The sequence below is a fragment of the Sebastes fasciatus genome, chromosome 3 (genome assembly GCF_043250625.1).
Source record: "Sebastes fasciatus isolate fSebFas1 chromosome 3, fSebFas1.pri, whole genome shotgun sequence".
Classification (NCBI taxonomy): domain Eukaryota; kingdom Metazoa; phylum Chordata; class Actinopteri; order Perciformes; family Sebastidae; genus Sebastes; species Sebastes fasciatus.
The window spans coordinates 8002920-8024002 of NC_133797.1; the positions used below are offsets into that span (position 1 = coordinate 8002920).

Consider the following 21083-nt stretch of genomic DNA (forward strand, 5'->3'; position numbering starts at 1 on the left):
TAATCATCGCTACTGTAGTTGTAGCCACATCATTCTCCTGAGAGCTGCTTTATGGAGGACCAAACTTGATTCGTTAAAGAATGAATGAACAAAAGTGAAGAATAAATAAAATGGAAAAATATAAACAAAACTAAATAAATAAATTCATACTTGTGTGATTTGTTATATGCTAATATTCACTGTCATCTCAAAGTCAATTTCCTTCGACAAAATTTTAACACCCCCTTAAATTGCATTTTGAAAGAAAAATGAAATATGCCATGCCCTTATTCACAGGGTTAAAATCGATCAGGCCTATGTGCTAGGACTTTTATAATTTAGCTTGATTTAGGCACTGATATCACTCCAAACAGTACATATATGAGTAAATCTGATCGCCTAAGTTGATAAAAATGTTGTTACAGTCATTTCAGAAATAATGATAATAAAATGATTACATATGTATACAGTTCATTTTAGATTTCTATGAGAATTGTGTGGATTTATTTATCAATTTATTGGCTTATAGCATTAATTAAAAAGCATTTTATTTTGATATTTATTTTTGTTAGTTCAACATTTATTTATCTTTTAATGTATTATTATTTTGTATTTGTCATTTTATTTTAACATGTATTTATTTCTTTCAGAGCGGCCGTGAGCTAGCCAGTGGGGCACGCTCACATGCACGAACTTGCACTAAAAGGCACGCGTGGCCTGCACGGCTACGTCAACAAAGCTCGGATTACAACACACAGAGGGAGACTTCATTCTCTGCTCAGGTAGACATTACCCCACTATAGGAAATAGTTGTTTGCTGCTATATTAAAAGGGCAGTAGGCAGAATGTTTTTGGCATCATTGGGCAAAAATTCCATAATAACCTTTCAGCATATTGAAATTCAAGTGTTCTGAGAGAAAACTAGACTTCTGCACCTCCTCTTGGCTCTGTTTTCAGGCTTTAAAAAATCTTTTGCCAATCACAGGTAATTTCAGTGAGAAAACATTACTATTGGCTGTTCATTCAACGGAGGCAGCTGTCAATCACTTGTAAGCGGTCAAACTAGGCAGCGCTGATCAAATATGAATCAATATTTTGTACTGTAATGCCTATTTCTTACCTGTACTGTTTAGCTGTAAAATGAGAAAGTTTGCTCCGGCTGGTGGGCGGTGCTTAGTATTTCCTCAACAGATCTCATCATAGCTGCCAGGTCACAAATGTTCTCATTTTACAGCTAAACAGTACACTACAAGATGTTTCTGAAAACATTTGAGGCGAGAAATAGGCATTACAATAACAGAATATTGATTCATATTTGATCAGCGCTGCCTAGTTTGACTGTTTGATCGAAGTTTGTGATTGATTGACAGATGCTCAGAGACGGCAAAGCTCAAGCTCGGCTCTGATTGGTTGTTTTCCTCCGGTCTGTGAAATCTTGGAGATGCCATTAGGAGCACCGGAGGACACAGAGGAACATTATTTTTTTCCAGATTACCTGTCTCATGCTCAGGTCAGGATAAAGTGACCATTTTATAAAAATAACTTATTTTAATCATATTTGCTCCATTTCTACCCACTGTAGCATTAATGCTCTGGATATCGTATAGAGCACCTGTAATAAGTCATGCTTGGTCCTCCATACCTTGGGCCGATGTCATTATCCTCCATCCCACCAACTGCATTGTAGCTGTTTCTCAGCAAGCTTAATTAGTTTAGTCAGAGTAGCAAGCAGACGAAATGAAATCACCCAGCAGATGATTCTCTGTATTGTTTATTGCTACCAAAATCGCAGATTTTTGCCGGCAATCAAATGTGTCATCATTACTAATTTTACTGTGATATTTGAGTAATACAGTCCTACGTGAAGCTTTATTAATCATTACAGTAATTTGGATGCTGCAATTGTTACGTGCCGGGATGTATAAGTTTGGAAACAGCTTGCACACGTATGTTGAGTAGGAGTGTACCGACAATTTTAGCCTTATTGTCCAATTATGAGTAACTCATTTAGTTGGATGGAAAGGGGGGACGGTATCGGACCATATGGAGGAAGAACTTTCTTTCTGTGCTGTATGTATTCTGTGGAGCTACTTTCCGTCTAGATCCGTTCTGCAGCTACACAAACGAAGCACTAATTAATTTGCACATATTTGCTCTCCTTTTTCACGCACACACATATGCAAACACACATCAGCGCTCCAACCTGACAGTTGGTGTGCGTCATGCAGTGTTGATGCTCATTCAGTGCCTCTATGAAAAGTCTCAGGCTGACTGTTGAGTGATGTAAGATTGATATGCAACTCCTCTTCTTTCTGCTCAGACAAACCAGTGGGTGTGTTGAGCTTTCAGGAAGATGGATGGGGTGGAGAGGGAGAGGGAAGAAGTGGGAATAATACAACGCTGATTATGTTCTTAGCTGTTTTTTTTTTTACATGGTTTACACCACAGCAGGGGATTCAAAATGTTGCTGGCAGGTATTTGAGCGACGTGTGACAGGTGACACATTTTAGGAAGGCTACCTGTTTAGCTCCATACGTGTAAAATCAGGGATGAGAACATTTCTGCCTCTCTCCACCTACCCCATGTCCTCCAGCCTTTAACTCAGTCTTGCTCCCTCCTTCGCTCCCTAACAAGACCCCCCGTGTCTGCCTGTTTTCCTCCCTCATATCAGTCATCGTCTCGGTCTGCAGCCCAGGCCTTTTCCCTCCTTAGTTTACTGTGTCCGCATTACGTGCCCATCTGCGTCACGCATGAGGCATGCCTGAGGGTTAAAAATAAAAGATGAAAGGGGAACAGACGGATGCAAGGAGAGAGGAGAGGGAGGCTGATAACTAGGGGCGAGGATATGGAGGGAAGAGGAGGGGAGACCGGTCTTAGAAGCAGCAGCAGTCTGCAGAAGAACAGTATTAAATCCATCCATTAATGGTTGTTTGTTCATGTGTTTTCTCTCCAGTTCATCACCTGTAAAAGTGGCGCCAGCCGCTGAATGCTTTCTATCCGGCTGTGTTCTGTGCTTGACACGGATCCTACTGAAAGTGAATGAATCCTGAGTGATGGGAGATAATGGGCAGCATTCACAATAAGCAGAAATGTCAGGTATTCTGTCTTCGCCAGGGACGAATGATGACATAGAACCTCCAAAACTGAAAGTTTTGAAAGTTAATTCTGAGTCATTTCTGAGATTTGAAGAGTCGAACTTCTCTCTCTCAAGCGCACTTTTTCATTCTTCACACATCTTCTTTCACTTTTCGTGTGTATAATAACACTTCTAGGAGCGACCGTCTGAGAATGTGTGCTGTTATCCCAGTTTGATTAATTACGTGTCTCACCAATTCAGAGGCTTTTCGCCCTACTTTTGGTTGTTTGGAACAGCTACACACACTTTTTTAACGCCACTAAGTTCTTTAATGCATTAATGCAACTTGTGATTTTTTATTTCGTAGCAGGCTCAGTGTTAAAGCTAGAGTGAAGATACTGGTATCATATGAAACTAGAAGGAATCCATTGGTACCATCCATATCATACTAGCTTGTCAGGCTGAATAAGGCTCCAAATTTATGCTAAATTTTGGCAAGGAAAACTGGCATGGTCACTTTCACAGGAGTCCCTTGACCTCTGACCTCAAGATGTGAATGAAAATGGGTTCTATGGGTACCCACGAGTCTCCCCTGCTCACTTTCTGATAATCACATGCAGTTTGGGGCAAACTGCAGCCCAACAGGCAACAACAGCTGACACACTGACAGCTGTTGTTGCCTGTTGGGCTGCAGTTTGCCATGTTATGATCTGAGCATATTTCTTATGCTAAATGCAGTACCTGTGAGGGTTTCTGGACAATATTTGTCATTGTTTTGTGTTGTTAATTGATTTCCAATAATAAATATATACATACATTTGCATAAAGCAGCATATTTGTCTACTCCCATGTTGATAAGAGTATTAAATACTTGACAAATCTCCCTTTAAGGTACATTTTGAACAGATAAAAAATGTGCGATAATTTGCAATTAATCGCAATTAACTATGGACAATCACACAATTAATCATGATTAAATATTTTAATCGATTGATAGACCTACTTTGGACGTGATAAGAAAACACTTCATACAAACATGGCAGCATAAACCTGCTACAGGGGCCGCTTGGACAAAAACTGCTAGGCCCTACTGACCCCAGTTTTTCCCAGTTTCTGTGCAATGTGAAGGCTGACAGCTTTTCTGTTGCCTACCCCAGATTTGCTGTGTGTGTTTGATTAAACACAAATTAAATTATGAATATGTAACATATAAGCACAAATCTAAAATAATGATGGTGTTGAAACTATATTTTGGCACAAAGACGCCTTCAAAACAGGACCACGAGATCGGATAATTAAGGACCCACTTTAAGACCCTAACCATGTTGTTAATTTGTGCTTTAGAGATGCATAATGCCAAATGAAATTTCAGTGAAATTCACTAGTAGCAACACGGTGAATCTAGATTTTCCAGGACCCCCTGTATTGCAGTTGCGCTCTTGATAATCCAGCATACCCGGTCCTTTAGGCTTAACTCCAGGGTTTGGGTGTGGCGTTTGTTAGTTTCGTCAGTAGCCTAAAGGTACAAGCCTCTAGCTGCTGTCTCTCAGCTTGGATATGAATACCTGTGTTTATATTTGGTATTTGGCAGCCTGGGTAATGTACAAGGTTGGTGTTGTGTTTTCAGATGACAGTGCTGTCAAAGACAAAAGCTGAAGTACTTGCAAGTCTTTGGCAGCTGCCACATTTGAAGGTGGCACTTCTACATGCACTCTACTACTGTATGTGTAGTGATGGAACATGCCAAGTCCAAACCGAAGGCTTGTATAGTCTATTACTTTTGTATAAATATCTCTATAAGTATGTTACCTAAATAAAACAATAAAATTGTATATTTGGTGGATGGCACCAGTGTAGAGCAGTAGTGGGCGGTAAGGCTTTCCTTAGTGATGTGATGTGATTACTTTTTCAGTAACAAGTACTGCAAGGGATTACATTACAGTCACTAGTAACACTGTTACAGTACTTTGACATGTGGGGGTCGGCTTGTTCGCTGTCTTCGTGGGAGTTTCATGGAGGGTTGATGACAGTTTGGTCTCCATGCCTCCAGTGGAGAGACTGGAACATGTTACTGACATTATGTTAGCATGGCGCAGGAGCTGGAGGTGTAGGAAGCTGGTTAGTCTCCAAAAAACAGGAAAAATGCGACTCCCGCTAACTCCAAAGTTGTCTTATTTACATGGTGTGTGTCCTTAACTAGCTTGCTAATGTTAGCAATTGATATGCTTAAAAACAGACACCATCTGTTTTTTTGTTCATTTGCCAAGTTTCCATCCAAAATGTGTACCACCTGCTCCTGACATATGGATTGAGGTTAATACTGTATATGCTGTTTGTGTGTGTGGCTGTCTGTTGGTATTTCCTGTTCTTTCTCTTCCCTTTCCTTTCTCTTCTCACCCTACATTTTATTGCATTATCCAGGCATGCACTGTGCTGGTGGAGGATTTTTCTTTGAATTTCCCTTTCCAAGGTCTTCATTTAGTTTATGAGTTTTTCCTCTCACTTTCACCGGCCTATTGGATATTACGTTCCTACATACTCTTGTGCTGTTTGCACTGTGCTTTTGTTCTCGATGAGCAATCGCTGCGTAATTGATTTTTGCAATATCATTAGCCTTCAGAACAGTCATCTTTAAAGACCAATTTAATTAAGTGTAATTGAAAGAAACAGAGAGCAAAAAAAAAAAAAAAAAAAAAGTACATCTGTATGGAAGCCAGGTTGCACTGTGGTGCAGTGGTTAGTACTGTGGCCTCACAGCAAGAAGGTCGCAGGTTCAAAATCGGGCTTGGGGCCTTCTTGTGTGGAGTTTGCATGTTCTCCCCGTGTTAGTGTGGGTTTTCTCCGGGTTCTCCGGCTTCCTCCCACGGTCTAAAGACATGCAGGTAAGGTTAATTGTTGACTCTAAACTGCCCGTGGGTGTGAATGTGAGTGTGAATGGTTGTCTGCCCCTATGTGTCAACCATGTGAAAGTCTTGCGACCTGTCCATGGTGTACCCCACATTCGCCCAAGGTCAAATCTCCCTTTAAGGTACATTTTGAACAGATTAAAAATGTGCGATTAATTTGCAATTAACTGCGATTAACTATGGACAATCATGGGATTAATCGCAATAAAAAATTTGAATCAATTGACAGCCCTTATTTTTTTATTTTTTTATTTTTATATATAATTAAATGAGTGAAGCAAACCAATACCATCTACTGTTACATTTTTATTTAAAAATTATAATTTATCACCATATCTTGCAGTAGGCGCTGATTAAATGGTTTCCAGATTCCTCTCTTAATGCATATGCTGTTTTTTCCAAGTCATAGTCAAGTCAGCTCATTGACACACTGACAGCTGTTGTTGCCTGTTGGGCTGCAGTTTGCCATGTTATGATTTGAGCACATTTTTTATGCTAAATGCAGTACCTGTGAGGGTTTCTGGATAATATTTGTCATTGTTTTGTGTTGTTAATTGATTTCTAATAATAAATATATACATACATTTGCATAAAGAAAGCAAACTTGAGTATTAAATACTTGACACAATTTCCCTTTAAAGTACATAATGTGCGATCAATTTGCGATTAATCACAATTAACTATGGACAACCATGCGATTAATCAGGATTAAATATTTTAATCAACCGCAAGATTTTTTTCCACCTGTTTTCAGGTGATTTTTTAGAAAGATTATCCTGGCAAAAGATTTTTTTTCCACCTGTTTTTTATAAACACAGAAAAGGAAACAAATTAGATCTGACATATCAGACAGAATTTCTTTTATCATTTGCCTCTCAGGGCTCCTGGAAGAGGGATTCTCACAAAACCTAAAACCAGACCTTACACCTGGAGTGAAGTGTTAATAGGAAAATGTAGGAGCAGACGCAGACACATACGCACGCAGGTGAAACAAGCACAGATAAGATTTGGGGAGGGGGTGATGACGCGAAGGAAGTCGATGTGAGAAATGTGAGAGACGCAGTGAGAATAAATCTATGCACCCAAGTTGATCCACTTACAGTTTGCTTTGGCACAGTTATGATCATGCCAATAAAGCTTCAGAGAACCGAATCAAACAGATGGAGTGACAGATTGAGACGGAGAGTATGGTGAAGCAAATCAAACACTGCAACACATCAGAGGAAAGAACAGCAAAACTGCTATTTGATTATGACCTGGCTGATTCGGATCCTCTGTAGTCAAACACAGAATTAGTGATCACCATCTTCCCTCTCTTAAAAGCACAATTTAAGATGGCAAGGCTACCAAGGAGGGAGTGTGTATGTGGGCTCAGCATGATGAGAAAAGCACTACATCCTCTGCTGTGAAAAATATGTCTCTCTATGGGAAACGTTCAAAGATAATATCAAGAAGGCTTTGCCTGGATTTCTTCCCTGGGGCCAGAAAGGCTTGTGAGCCTGAAGGGCCGAAAGACCAACTGCTGTGATGGTCCTCGTACAGAGCTACGGTTTCTGTGTGACTTGGCCTATTTTCACGACATCACATGTTTTACTCATTTTTAGAAGTTCTTTTCATATATCTATATTACAAAGTTATTTATTGTCCTGAACTGTAAAAGACAGCCCATATTAGTCAGCCCAGTCACACAGCAGTTTGTGAAATAGTGACGAAATTTAATGTATTGATTCGACGAATTTCAATTTTTTTTCCGTAATGGTCAGCACAAAATCAGTTCGTACGTTATCCACGTAATTGTGAAAAACTGGGAAGTATAAAAAAATGGCAAAAAACACAGGACTTTCGCCCAGGAGACTTGTGGTCGTGTCCCGTGTGAAACCATAAGTCAATGTTGATTTATGTGTCACTTAACTTCCGTATGTAAGTTACGGCACTTCTGGAGTTATTTTAACACAAACAACGATCTTTTCCCAAAGCTAACTAAGTTTTTTTTGTCACTTGGCGTCCGTCCGTACGCCACTTTCTTTGTTATCTAAACCCAAACCGTGATCTATTCCTAAACATAAGTAGTGTATTTTGGAAATACTGGAGTGGAAATTGAGACGTGCGTAGGAAAACACACAAAAAATACGTTGTTGAAAGTTCTGCCGAGCCTCACGACAAAAAAAAAAAGGAAAATTATGTACACGAATCAAATAGATTGAATTACGTGACTATTTCACAGACTGCTGTGAGACTGTGTTGTATTGGTGTATGGCTTATAAATATGACTGGGTTGTATGGGACAGGAAAAAACAGCACAAACATTAAGAGGTGAACTGAATGACTATGGATAAATCTGGAGACCATTTAATCAGTACCTACTGTAAAATATGGAGATAATGGTTCATGTTTAAATAAAATGTAATGGTATACTGTACCTTGAAAGATGGTAAAGGTTTACTTCACTCATTTAATTATTGCTTTTTAGGTTAATACTGTATTTGTAACTGGAGATCATTTATATATATATATATATATATATATATATACATTAGGGCTGGCAATCGATTAATCTAACTTTTTTTCTGTTCTAAATGTACATTAAAGGGAGATTTGTCAAGTATTTAATACTCTTATCAACATGGAAGTGGACAGGTATGTGTCCTGTCTCGTCCTGCTCCTTAGGTTATGTGTGTTCTTAGCAGGTTAACCAGATCCCCCCCCTACACATTAGCCACGCCCCCTTCGATCACTCATGAACCAGTTGTGTTCTATCTTATATGTATATATTTATATGTATATATATTCTATATATATATTCTACCAGATTGATTGTTGTCTGTGCAGTTTGAGTTAAATGCCAGTTAAATTTAAATGTTGTAGCTAAAACAGTTCTTGACTGAGACTGCTGTGCTATAGTTTAATCTTCGTTTCCATCTTCAAGATCAATAAAGACACACAGTGGCTGCCCAACTTAAGTGGAGAGTTCTTGTAAACAGACAAAATGATGTTCTCGCTCAGTGTTACTCACTGAAATGCATTGTGTGTTTCCTGGCAATCGTGTTGAATGTATTTCCTACAGGAAAAACAGATACGATCTTGAATTTAATTTTCTAAAGATTTTTTTAGCGTTTGCCTTAAATGGACATGTGACTGTGGAGATATAGGGGACAGAGAGAAAGACAGATACAACATGCAACAAAGGTCCCTGGCTGAAATCAAACCAGGTACATTGTGATATATGTGATTGCTACAGTTATGTAGGCACATCAGCCAGCACTGCGACATACACATCCACACACTCAGGGTCATGTCACCGATCGTGCATGCAACTCGTTACAACTATTTTTAGCAATAATGTAGTTGTGGAAACGGTGAAAAAAATGTAGAAGACAGCAACACCAATGACAATGCCGGAAAACAAGCAAATCAACGTAATTCCTTTGCCACAGTGCATGCTGGGAAGCTTTCCTACATGCCTATGTAATGTTTATGGGCTTGTCACTTGTAGGATTAAGCGCCCAATAAGGGTTGTTAAGCCAAAACGTGGCCATTTTTGTGATCAAATTTGCATCGATATTCAGGATATGCATAGGAAATTAAAGGGTAACACGTACATGATAATATAATAGCATAACAATGCAAGTACATCCTTTCAAAGAGCAATGAACTATTAGTTCTTATGAATATTCAGACAATGGAATTGGAATGTGAAAAAATATCAAAATATCCTAAATAAATAAAACATTAATCAAATAAGACCTTGTGCTATGTACCCGTCTGTATATAGGTGTGGGCAGATATTACTTTTATTTCTCCATGTTTTAAGGTCAAATTCAGTTATGAATGATGCACCTTGTAAAGTGTGAGGGAGATACATACATTGATAGAGAGAGAAAGAGTGTGGGGAAAAAGCTTTCACATTTGCAAGAGCTGCGAGAGGACGCTGAACACATTAGTTGTGAGAGGACTGAACAGCGAGAGAGTGAGGGAGGGAGGAAGGGAGAGAGGGATGGAGGAGGAGGGAGAGTGGACAGTATTGATCTGAACACATGCAAACACATATGGTGTGTTATACAATTGTCATCGCAATTGTTCTGCCGGCGATGACAGAGGAGGACAGGAAGTTGCATTGACCAAATAAAGCCAGCCAATCGATGCTCTGTATGCTGGCAAGTGGTTTCAATGCGTTTCGGTGGCCAAATATTTTGGCATATGATTAGGCTACTGTCAGCCACATAGATAAGCAAGTGGGCGTTTTGTGCTGAGAGAATGTGAAGAGAGTATGGCTGAATTGGGTGGGGGCTAGTGTAGGCGTGGCGCTGTCCATAGTACTGAAACGGAAGGGAGGAGATCCACAGCCAGACAGATAGACGGAACACGTCATAGTTTCTTAGCCTGCTTGCTTTTCTTGGTTGTAAACAGAATTTTCGACTCTAATTCCATTTTAATAATGCTTTGTTTGTGGCGACAGTTTAGTTTAGTTTTAACAGCTAACATCTATGAATTTTGGATGCGTTCTGTGTAGGACTGTCAAAGTTAATAACAATAATAACGCGTTAACACAAATTTGTTTTAACGCCACTAAGTTCTTTAACGCATTAACGCATCTTGCAATTTTTAGGTTGTAGCGGGCTCTGTTTTTAAAGCTAGAGTGACGATACTGGCATCACATGAAACTAAAAAACCTAAGGAATCCATTGGTATCAACTATGTCATACTAGCTAGCAAAGGAGGCTAAATTACGCTCCAAACTTATGCTACATTTTGGCGAAGAAAAACTGTAATGGCCATTTTCAAAGGGGTCCCTTGACCTTTGACCTCAAGATATGTGAATGAAAATGGGTTCTATGGGTACCCACGAGTCTCCCCTTTACCTCTGCAGGGAACCAATATGTCTTTTTATGAGTATAATCATATAAACAACAGTGTCAGCGTCAATTATTTAGTTGTAATTTGATTAAGCACGTGAAATCCACAGAGGGTTCTGGCATATATAAATGCAGAATATAATGGAGCTGCCATGACTCTACTTTCCAATTAACCCCTGATGACATCATCTCCCTCCAGAGCCACAGCAGACAGTAAACACTTTTCACAGACCAAGTAGTGCTCCTCATACTGAGTAGACTAAGCTTCCTGTTCCGGTGCCTTTAAAGACAGCAGATGCAGCAATGCACACAAAGTGAGAAGAACAGGGGTGTCTGCAGAGGCCCATGAGACATGCAGCCCTGCACAGTACTCTTCATAGTAAAATGTATTTTAATTTAATAAAGTTTCTCTTTTAGAATGAAGAAAAATCTGTGTTAAACCCAACATGTTAAACTTTACATACAATTTGAGTGAAATGATGAAACAAATAGCACAAAAAGCGATGACGTCCTCCCTAAAATGGCTTTTTAGAAACTCAATAACTTGTTGCCTTATTAGATGAGAAAAAACTAATTACATCTCACTCCTGTCACCATTGTGCTGCAGACTCCGTGCCAGCTAGTGTGTGGAAAGAAAGCAGCAGTATATGGTTGAGCGGAAGTGGTGACGCCAAGGGACGGAACGAATGAAAGACACTGGCAAAAGAACAAAGAGAGATGTGATGTAGGAGAGGGGAGGTGAGCAAGATGCTGAAGAATGGCACGAGCGTCTTTTGTCGGTGACAACTGAACTGACTGAAAGACGCCGCTGCCTCTGTGAATGCGTGTGTGAGAGAGATAGACTGGCCGTGCCAATGAGAAATGTGTTAGATAGTTTCCCACAAAACAATATGACACATTGAGTCACCTTCCAGAAGTACATGTGCTGGTTTTCTTTGTCTCAGTGTGCGTGACACTACGCTGTCTTGTGCTGTTTATTTCACAGTGTGTCTGTCAAGTATCAGTCTTTTCCTGCATGCACATCACCCTGTCTGTTGTAACCACTTGTGTTCTTCTCCTTTCTTGTACCTCCTCATTAATGATGCCCAATGGGACGCAAACACACCGAGTGTACAAGTTGTGTTCATTAATGAGATGAACCACGTAAAAAGCCGTCCTCCCTCACTGAGTGGCCTTATTAAACCGCTCCAGGATGTTAATAAAGAGAAGTTTTAAAGCCAATGTGAATTGTGCAAAAGGGGGCTGCAGTTCAATAACAGGAAGATATTTAATAACTTCATCACGGGCCAGAGAACAGAGGGATGTGTGTTGTTACCTTGGCAACAGACACACCTCTCTTGCAGCATCCCATCCCAGTTACTAACATCCTCACCGACCTGCTATCGGTGCTGACTCCGTTGACGTCACGCAGGGGCAGAATTGCGCAGCCACACCTGTAGCAGTGAATCCCGGAGGCTAATTTGGAGCTGCTGATTTGAAAGTGCAATCAGTTTATCTCAGGGTGTCTCACACCACACAGAGAAAGATAACAAACACGGCGTGCCGGTCGGTGCAGTGACGCACTCCTCAGTTGTTAACTAACAGCGGAGCAAAGCCGGGGCGGGGAGTGAGTAGAGCGAGGTGCAGCAGGATGGAGACAGAGATGGATAAAGACAGACAGACGTGCAGATGGACAGAGAGACGGGCTGGCAGATGTTGCCGGAGTGGGCGCTGCGGGCCCGGGGAAGCCTCGGTTTTGTTTCTGCGTGGGGGATTACACAAACTCGACGTAGCGATCATCACACTCATTGAGGAGACGGTGCCTACACAGTACCGCAAAGCCATGCTGTGTGGGTGACTGGCACAACACTGATTGACTGACACTCCGTGGTGGCATTTAGACAAAGTTGTGCCACAGCAGGCAGGCATGCAAACACTGTCACACACACACACTAACACACACAGCTGGCGCTGTGGGTGTGTGTGAAGGGGAGGCCTGTGAGGTGTTGGTCCCGGATGGCCAGTGGGCACTAAAACTCGTCCACAAGTCCAGATAAGGACAAAGCAGGAGGTGTGAGTGAACAACAACACACACCGTGTAATGGATCCCCTCAATTAGTCATTTGTTTGTGATGCCTGTGGCTCAGTTGGCTGAGTGCAGAATGAAGCATGTGCATACGCGTTGTGTGTGTGTGTGTGCATGTGCGCGGCCATGCACACACCCTTCCACGTGACTATTTCTTCCCTGGTATACTCATCTGTTGAGCCGCCTGTGCGTTACAGTACTATGAATGGGAGCGCTTCTGTTGTCTGCCTCCTCATGACTCTCGGTCTGAGCAGCAAACAACATTTATTTTCAATGTCAAACATAAAAAAAAAAATTCACCAAGATCGACTCTCCTATTACCCTGGGTTGCCTGTCTAATGTTACACTAGCAAAATGCTCTTAAGAGACTATGCTAGAGAAGTTATTACACACAGTTATTTCTATAGCTCTTCACATAAAGGACTCTTACAGAGCCTACAAGACCAAACTAATCAATGATTGGTTAGAGTGAGTCATACATTAAGCAGAAGAATATAGGAAAGCAAACAAGGGCAAAACACAGAGTGCTATTTCAGAGAGACCTTAAAAGCTGATGTTGTGAAAGCCTTGAAAGACAAACTAATTATGTCTCAGAGCGTACTCCATACGTTTCCATCAGTATACTGAAGCTGCGGTACCTCATAGTGTGTTGGTCCTTTGTATTGCTAGGTTCTAATCTCTGGGTGTGGCTTCTTATGAAGTTTTAAAATTGCACAAAATGGCAAAAGAATTGTGTTTTTTTGGTGTTTGTGTAGAGCAATATTGACTACATGGATGATAGAACAATATATTAGGGCTGTCAATCGATTAAAATAGTTAATCATGATTAATCGCAAATTAATCACACCTTTTTTTATCTGTTCAAAATGTACTTTAAAGGGAGATTTGTCAAGTATTTAATACTCTTATCAACATGGGAGTGGACAAATATGCTTGCTCTATGCAAATGTATGTATATGTTTATTATTGGAAATCAATTACCAACACAGAACAGCGACAAATATTGTCCAGAAACCCTCACAGGTACTGCATTTAGCATATTAGTGGTGTTAAAACGAATTGGCGTTAACGTGTTATTTTCGTGTTAACTTTGACAGCCCTTCAAATAGAGATATACACAGTGACCAGAAAGATAGAAACACCTACAATGTAATGCAATACAATACAATAGTCCTATTGATTCAACTTGAGGCTTTATAGTGTCCTTGTATTGGACTTAAGTGTTTCTAATATTCTAATAGTCAACACAATTAAAAGTATCTATTGCCTCCACACAGCTCTCAACATGGCAATGGCTGAGCTGGCGGCTCTCAGCTAACGGTGCTAACGATAGCAACAGTGCTGACAGAGATGTTTACCTGATTTCATTCTCTGCTCAGGTAGACGTTAGTCCTCTATATCTTTACATAGCACATACTAGTTTGCTGCTATATTAATGCTCTGGATATCGTATATAGCAGTGGTTCCCAAACTAATTTTCATTACTGAGTTATTATCGTCTTAACTTTGACAACCCTATTTTAGATGTTTTATTACAGAAACTGTATGAAACCCATAACCAAAATAGTCATACATTTTGTCACTGTGTTACTTATGGGTGGAATTATAGTGACAATAAATGAGTCCCCTTTTTGCTGGGGATCCCCTGGAACTGCTTCAAGGACCCCTAGGGATCCCCAGACTCCACTTTGGGAACCACTGGTATATAAAACCTTTAACATTACAGGGTTGTTGTATTGCTTTACATCGCAATTACAGGGGCTTCACTCAGTCCATTACAGTAGTAAAGTGCATCTTTGAATTAAATTCGATCAATGAAAAGGCAAATTTTATTCATCACACTTTATCATTATCACAATTGATGCTATCCTGCTGTCTTACGGCTGGTGGTTTAACAGGAGCAATGACAGCTTGAGGCGCAGCAACACAGACTTGAAGTGGCGTGCATCTGTTGTGTTTGCTGTCTCTCTGGTTTCTGGCTTAATTACCATCCCCCCCCCCCCCCCCCCCCCATTTATAAACCTAATTAACAAGATTTGAACTTGTGCAATGAAAGCAGATAAATATGACTGCATTTCCATTTACTTACAACAGATTTTGTTTAACGTGGGGCTGTCAAAGCTAATGCGATAATAACGTGTTAACCCAAATTTGTTTTAATGCACTAATTTCTTTAACGCACTAAGGCAACTTGCGATTTCGAGGTTATAGTGGGCTCAGTTTTAAAGCCAGAGTGAAGATACAGGTATCATCAAATGAAACTAGAAAAGGAATCCAGATTTATGCTAACTTTTGGCAAGGAAAAACTGTTATGGCCATATTTAAAGGGGTCCCTTGACATCTGACCTCAAGATACGTGAATAAAAATGGGTTCTATGGGTACCCACGAGTCTCCCCTTTACAGACATGCCCGCTTTATGATAATCACATGCAGTTTGGGGCAAGTCATAGTCAAGTCAGTACACTGACACACTGACTGCTGTTGTTGCCTGTTGGGCTGCAGTTTGCCATGTTATGATTTGAGCATATTTTTTATGCTAAATGCAGTACCTGTGAGAGTTTCTGGACAATATTTGTCATTGTTTTGTGTTGTTAATTGATTTCCGATAATAAATATATACCTACATTTGCATGAAGCAAGCATATTAGCCCACACCCTTCTGTCTTTAAGATACATTTTGAACATACACGTGTGAATAATTTTCGATTAATCGCGATTAAATGTTTTAATCGATCGACAGCCCTAGTTTAAAGGTCCCATATCGTGCTCATTTTCAGGTTCATACTTGTATTTTCTGTTTCTATTAGAGCATGTTTACATGCTGTAATGTTCAAAAAACACTTTATTTTCCTCATACTGTCTGCCTGAATATACCTGTATTCACCCTCTGTCTGAAACGCTTCGTTTTAGTGCATTTCAACGGAATTGCAACGGAATTGCGTTGCTAGGCAACAGCTTGGGTCCATGTTTACTTCCTGTCAGCTGATGTCATTCACATACACTGCAACAGGAAATAAACTGGGACACATTTAGAATGTTTATGTTTAAAACCGCGTAATGGTCTAAATATTGTATGTTTGTGACATCACAAATGGACAGAAATCCTAACGGCTTGTTTCAAACGCACAATTTCTGAATACGGGCTGTTTGTATTTTTCCGTATATTGAGTGTTTTGATAGTTTAACAGTATTTATTTAGCACTTAAACCTGCTTTATAATATAAAAGGCCTGAAAATCTCACTTTTTACAATATGGGACCTTTAAAGTGATTCAAATGTCCTTAAATAGTAAAAAAGAGCACCCTTCTATCTAACCACTCTTGCATCGTTTAGCCACTTCTATCTCCATCATCAAAGACATTACCTCAAAAGCTATAATTGTACCACCAACAGCATGACTGGAGCATTTAACCTCCACACAACAAAATACTACTCAATCACTCAATTGCTTTGAGTGACTCTTCTCTGGCACCGAGTTCTCTCTCGTGGTTGAATGAATCATAATTCAGGGGCATCCTCCTTTTCCTAAGGCAGAAACCATCTAAGCCCATGTTCTGTATCTATCTCTCTGTCTGTGCGCCGGAAGCAGCCCATAACGGTCTCTGAGAGAGCCAGCCAGGAAGCGAGCTGTGCGCTCCTCTCCTCTCTCCTACCCGTTCACCGCTCCTCCACAGAGCCTAGTCATCATTACCGGGCACCATGCCTTCCACCCTCCCTTCACCGTTTCTACTTTCACCCTCCCCTCCCTTCTTTCTTTCTAAGTGCGTCGAGAAAGTCTCCTCCTCTCCTCCTCTGAGCGCACGTCTCCAACCAGTCTTTTACGCGCGTCCGAGCTCTCCAAGAGAGAATCCCCTACGGTAACGGCCCCTCCTCTTTCCGTTTCTTCTTGCCGCCCTCATTCATTCATGACCCCCGGATCGGTGACGTAGGAGATTCCTCGGTGCCCACTGCCGTAGGCAATAACGGCATGCTGGAGTATAAATGGGACACTGGTAGCCATCAACCGGCACACTCTCAGTCGCTCCGATCCGACTCGGGAACCAGCGCATCAGCGGAGATAGCAGGCTTTAATTTAACAACCTATCTAGGCTAACTCGCTTTTGGGCTTTTGGTTCAGGATGGACACCTCTTCGATTTCTCGGAGCCGACGATGCTCCATCATGCGCAACTGCAAAAGTAAGTTTATCTCTGTCTTTCCTTTGGATTTTTTGGATACATGGACACAACAGAAGCTACTGTTATGCTGCTTTTCATTCATAACTTGTGCAACAATTTCTATGTTTTTAATCTAAGAAAGATTGAGACTCTTTTTAAAGATAGTAAACACATCAAATATGGATACATGATTGGATGGATGATAGAAATTCATGGATACAACGGAGCTATACTGTTATGCTGCTTTTCATAACTTGTGCAACAATTTCTATGTTTTTTTAATCTAAGAAAGATTGAGGCTCTTTTTTAAAAAACATATTAACATCAAATATGGATACATGATTGGATAGATGATAGAAATTCCAAAGGACAAAACGACTTACTTTATGACTTAGAGTAGTCAAACTGCAGAATGTAAAGTGGAGTATGACCAGCATTTTGGATTAATACTAAGAAAGAGCTGCTGTATTTTGACACTTTTGTGATCATTTCTTGTGAAACAATTTCTACGTTTTTAATCCAAGAAAGATTGAGGCTCTTTTTAAAGATATTAAACACATCAAATATGGATACATGATTGGATGGATTATAGAAATTCCAAAAGAAAATATATTATTATTTTATGACTTAGAGTAGTCAAACTGCAGAATGTGAAGTGGAATATGATGGGAACTTTGGATTAATTCTTAGAAAGAGCTGCTGTATTTTGACACTTTTGTGATCATGCTGTGCGTAATGGTCGGTGCAAGTGTGCCGATGCGTAAACTTAACTTACTGTAGACACATGCAGCTGTAAAGTGTAGAAAATCTAGATGTAATTCCAACTAAAATACCAGTGCAATAACGGTTTAGACTCAGCATGCTGGTTGTGATGTAGAATAAAGGATGATGTCAGCTCCAGCTCACCTCCATCTCTCTCTCTCTTCCTTCCTCTCCTCCAGGCGGTCTCTCCCTCTGGTTGGTGGTGTGGCTGGTCCTCGGCAAGCCAAGTCCGGCTTCGGCGTGCCCGCACTTGTGCGTGTGCTACCCGACGCCCATGACTGTGAGCTGCCAGGCGCAGAACTTCACCACCGTGCCGGTCGGAGTGCCCTATGAGTCGCAGCGTGTATTCCTCCAGAACAACCGCATCACGGAGCTCAGAGTTGGCTCTTTTGGCTTCGGGACTCAGGTAAGGAAACAGAGTGTGAATCTGCTGTGTCTTCTTGGAAAAAGTTTTATTTTCTGCACGTTTTGGAAATGTTAAGTTGAATAAGGAGAATGAGGATAATAATCACCTTTTCAATTCGTGTGTTTCTCTTTGAATCATCAGGTCCTGTGGCTGTTCTCTAACAACATTACGTGGATTGAGGCAGGGGCCTTCAGTGAACTGAGGGACTTGGAGGAGTTGGACTTGGGGGACAACCACAACCTCCACAGGCTGGAGGGGGGAGCCTTCCGCGGCCTAGAGAAACTCCAGAGCCTCCATATGCACCGCTGCAAACTCACTGCCCTGCCTCATGACCTCTTCCACAAGCTTTACAGCCTGCAGTTCCTCTACCTGCAGGTAGGAGAGATATAAACCAATGCATGTAGATAACTGACACACAGTTAGATACACAAACACATGCAGCCTCCCACACATACACACAGCATCACAAATAGTCCAGTTACAAATATTACAAATCCCAGTGTGTCTCTTCTTTTCATGCTTAACCTCTTCCCTTCTTCTATTTCTACTTCCTCAGGAGAATAATCTTCACTTCCTGCAGGACGACATCTTCTCTGACCTCATCAACCTGAGCCAGCTTTTCCTGCACGGCAACCGCATCCGCACCCTCTCGGAGAACGTGTTCCGCGGCCTCGTCAACCTCGACCGCCTCCTCCTCCACGACAACCGCGTCAGGCAGGTGAACCGCCGCGCCTTCCGCGACCTCGGCCGCCTGACGATGCTCTTCCTCTTCAACAACTCCCTGGCCGAGCTGCCCAGCCAGACCCTGAGGGACACCCAGGGCATCGAGTTCCTCCGCCTCAACGCCAACCCCTGGTCCTGCGGCTGCGAGGCCCGCGGCCTGTGGGAGTGGTTCCGCGAGGCCCGCGTGTCTTCGTCCGAAGTGATCTGCGCCTCCCCTTCCGCCCGCCGCAACCAGGACCTCCGCTTCCTTCGCGAGATGGACTTCGCACTCTGCCCCCTGCCCGACCCCGGCTCCATCGCAGGCTCCACCACCACCACCTTCAGCACCAAGACCCGCTGGTGGTTCCACAAGAACAAGCCCCAATCGTCCACGAAAGGCCTGTTTGAGAAATCCTCGGAGACGGTCAAAGCTGGTTTGTACGGTAAAGGCCCATCCACAACCACCTCAGTGGTCAAGTATGAGCTGGGGGAGGAAGAGCTGGCGCTGCCCAAACTCGACGCAGAAGAGTACTGGGAAAACTACGGCAATGAGGACTCAGGTGTCACCCTGCGATGCGTAGAGCTCGAGTGTCCGCCTGAGTTCGACATGCCTCCATCTTCCTCCTCTCCCTCGTCCTGCTCGCCCTCTTTCCTCACACTACTGGCCCTAACTGTTTCCAGCCTCTGCCTGAACCTCCACCTGCTATTCGGCTGAATGTGACTCTTAGCACCACATCCCTTCGCCTTCTAGCCTGTTTTAAAGGCTGCGAGGACACCTGTTAGACTCTACACCCCCTTTGCCCGCTTTGCTGTTAGCCAAATCCTCAAGGCACAGCGAGGGAGATAGGGGGACGGTTAGATTCTGAATCTACCACCTACAGGGCTTAACACTTTTCACATACATCTATAATACTCTACAGGTATGGCTTTCTGTGTCTCACCTGTATGGTGTGACGTTATGATTCCCTGCAATCAGGGCAACGAGGGCTGAGTCCATCACTTAATATCAGTGCAATTTGATAGCAGTTGTGAATGCTGTTGTCAATTTTGTCACCTCGACTTAGTTATAACTACTATTGCTATTAGTGCATCCAATTATTTGGTTGCCACTAAGATTACTGTTAGAAACAGTGCACAGTAATGACAATACTGTAACCACTTAAAGTGTTATGTAAATAGGTACGTATTTTTGTGATATTTGATATCTGTGGTCCAATTTCATCTTCATCCAGGAGAGAAGGCTAGTGCTTCTACAGGACAGAGCACAGTGAGTTCACTGAGAGACAGAGAGGAGAAGACAATATACTGTGAAGCTGGGGAGGGTAGGGAAAACAAAGAGAGAGAGGAGAGAGAGGGAAATGCAGGGACATCAGCGAAGAAGGAAAGACGGAGAGGAAAATTACAGGGAGAAGAACGGGAGGGGTTGTTCTACGAAACAGGATTAGAAAGAGCGAGAGAGAAAGGGAGGGAGGAGGTGGACAGGGTTCACGCAGCAATAAGAAAAGAGGCAGCGAGAATACAGCGGGACACTGTGAGAAGACGGTGCTGGCGGTAGAAGCAAAAGTAATAAATCCACTAGTCATTCCATTCATCCGAATCACACCGTTTTCTGTAAACGTGGTGTCGTTTTTGACACTCACAGGGAAAGAATGCTTCCTGTCAGGAAGCCAGAGATATTTGGTTTGTGGATGTCTTTCTGTGACATATTGATATACTGTGTAAAGATTGTTGATTTTGATGCTGATGAAGATCTTGATAAAAAAATGTATACTGAATATTTCCTGAATCATGCTTTTCTTTGTGGGCAGAACTTACTTTAAAAAAGTGGGGGGGATTTAAGGTTCTCTTAAAGGCAAAACAACTCAAAACAAAAATCCACCAAAAAGTAGCAGATTGCTGCAGCGTGACTAAACCCGTGACCGCTGAAAGGACTGACCGCGTGGACCTGATGTCACAGCTAGAGGCGCTCGGAACGGCTCTGGCTGTGATGGGCATCTGTCTGTGTGTCTGGGTGAATGGGGATGAATGGGATTCACAAGCTGACACCTCTGCAAAAGGCAAATACGTCAGCAGGTTTGTCACTCCACTGACTCATCGGTGGGCGACGCCAGATGGACAAAACGAGGTGCAAATTGCCTGATTTGTAAATACACCAAGAGAGCAATGAGAGAGTCTGGT

The 21083-nt window shown here is 41.9% G+C and overlaps 1 protein-coding gene across 1 annotated transcript; it reads left to right on the forward strand.

Moving 5' to 3' along the window:
• Positions 1 to 16668: 16668 nt before the first annotated feature.
• rtn4rl2a (reticulon 4 receptor-like 2 a) lies at positions 16669 to 20680 on the forward strand. Its single transcript, XM_074628764.1, has 4 exons — positions 16669 to 17056; positions 17977 to 18203; positions 18345 to 18578; positions 18760 to 20680. Exons 1-4 carry the CDS (start codon positions 16999 to 17001, stop codon positions 19618 to 19620), a joined length of 1380 nt encoding a protein of 459 aa, XP_074484865.1. The 5' UTR covers positions 16669 to 16998; the 3' UTR covers positions 19621 to 20680.
• Positions 20681 to 21083: the final 403 nt, after the last annotated feature.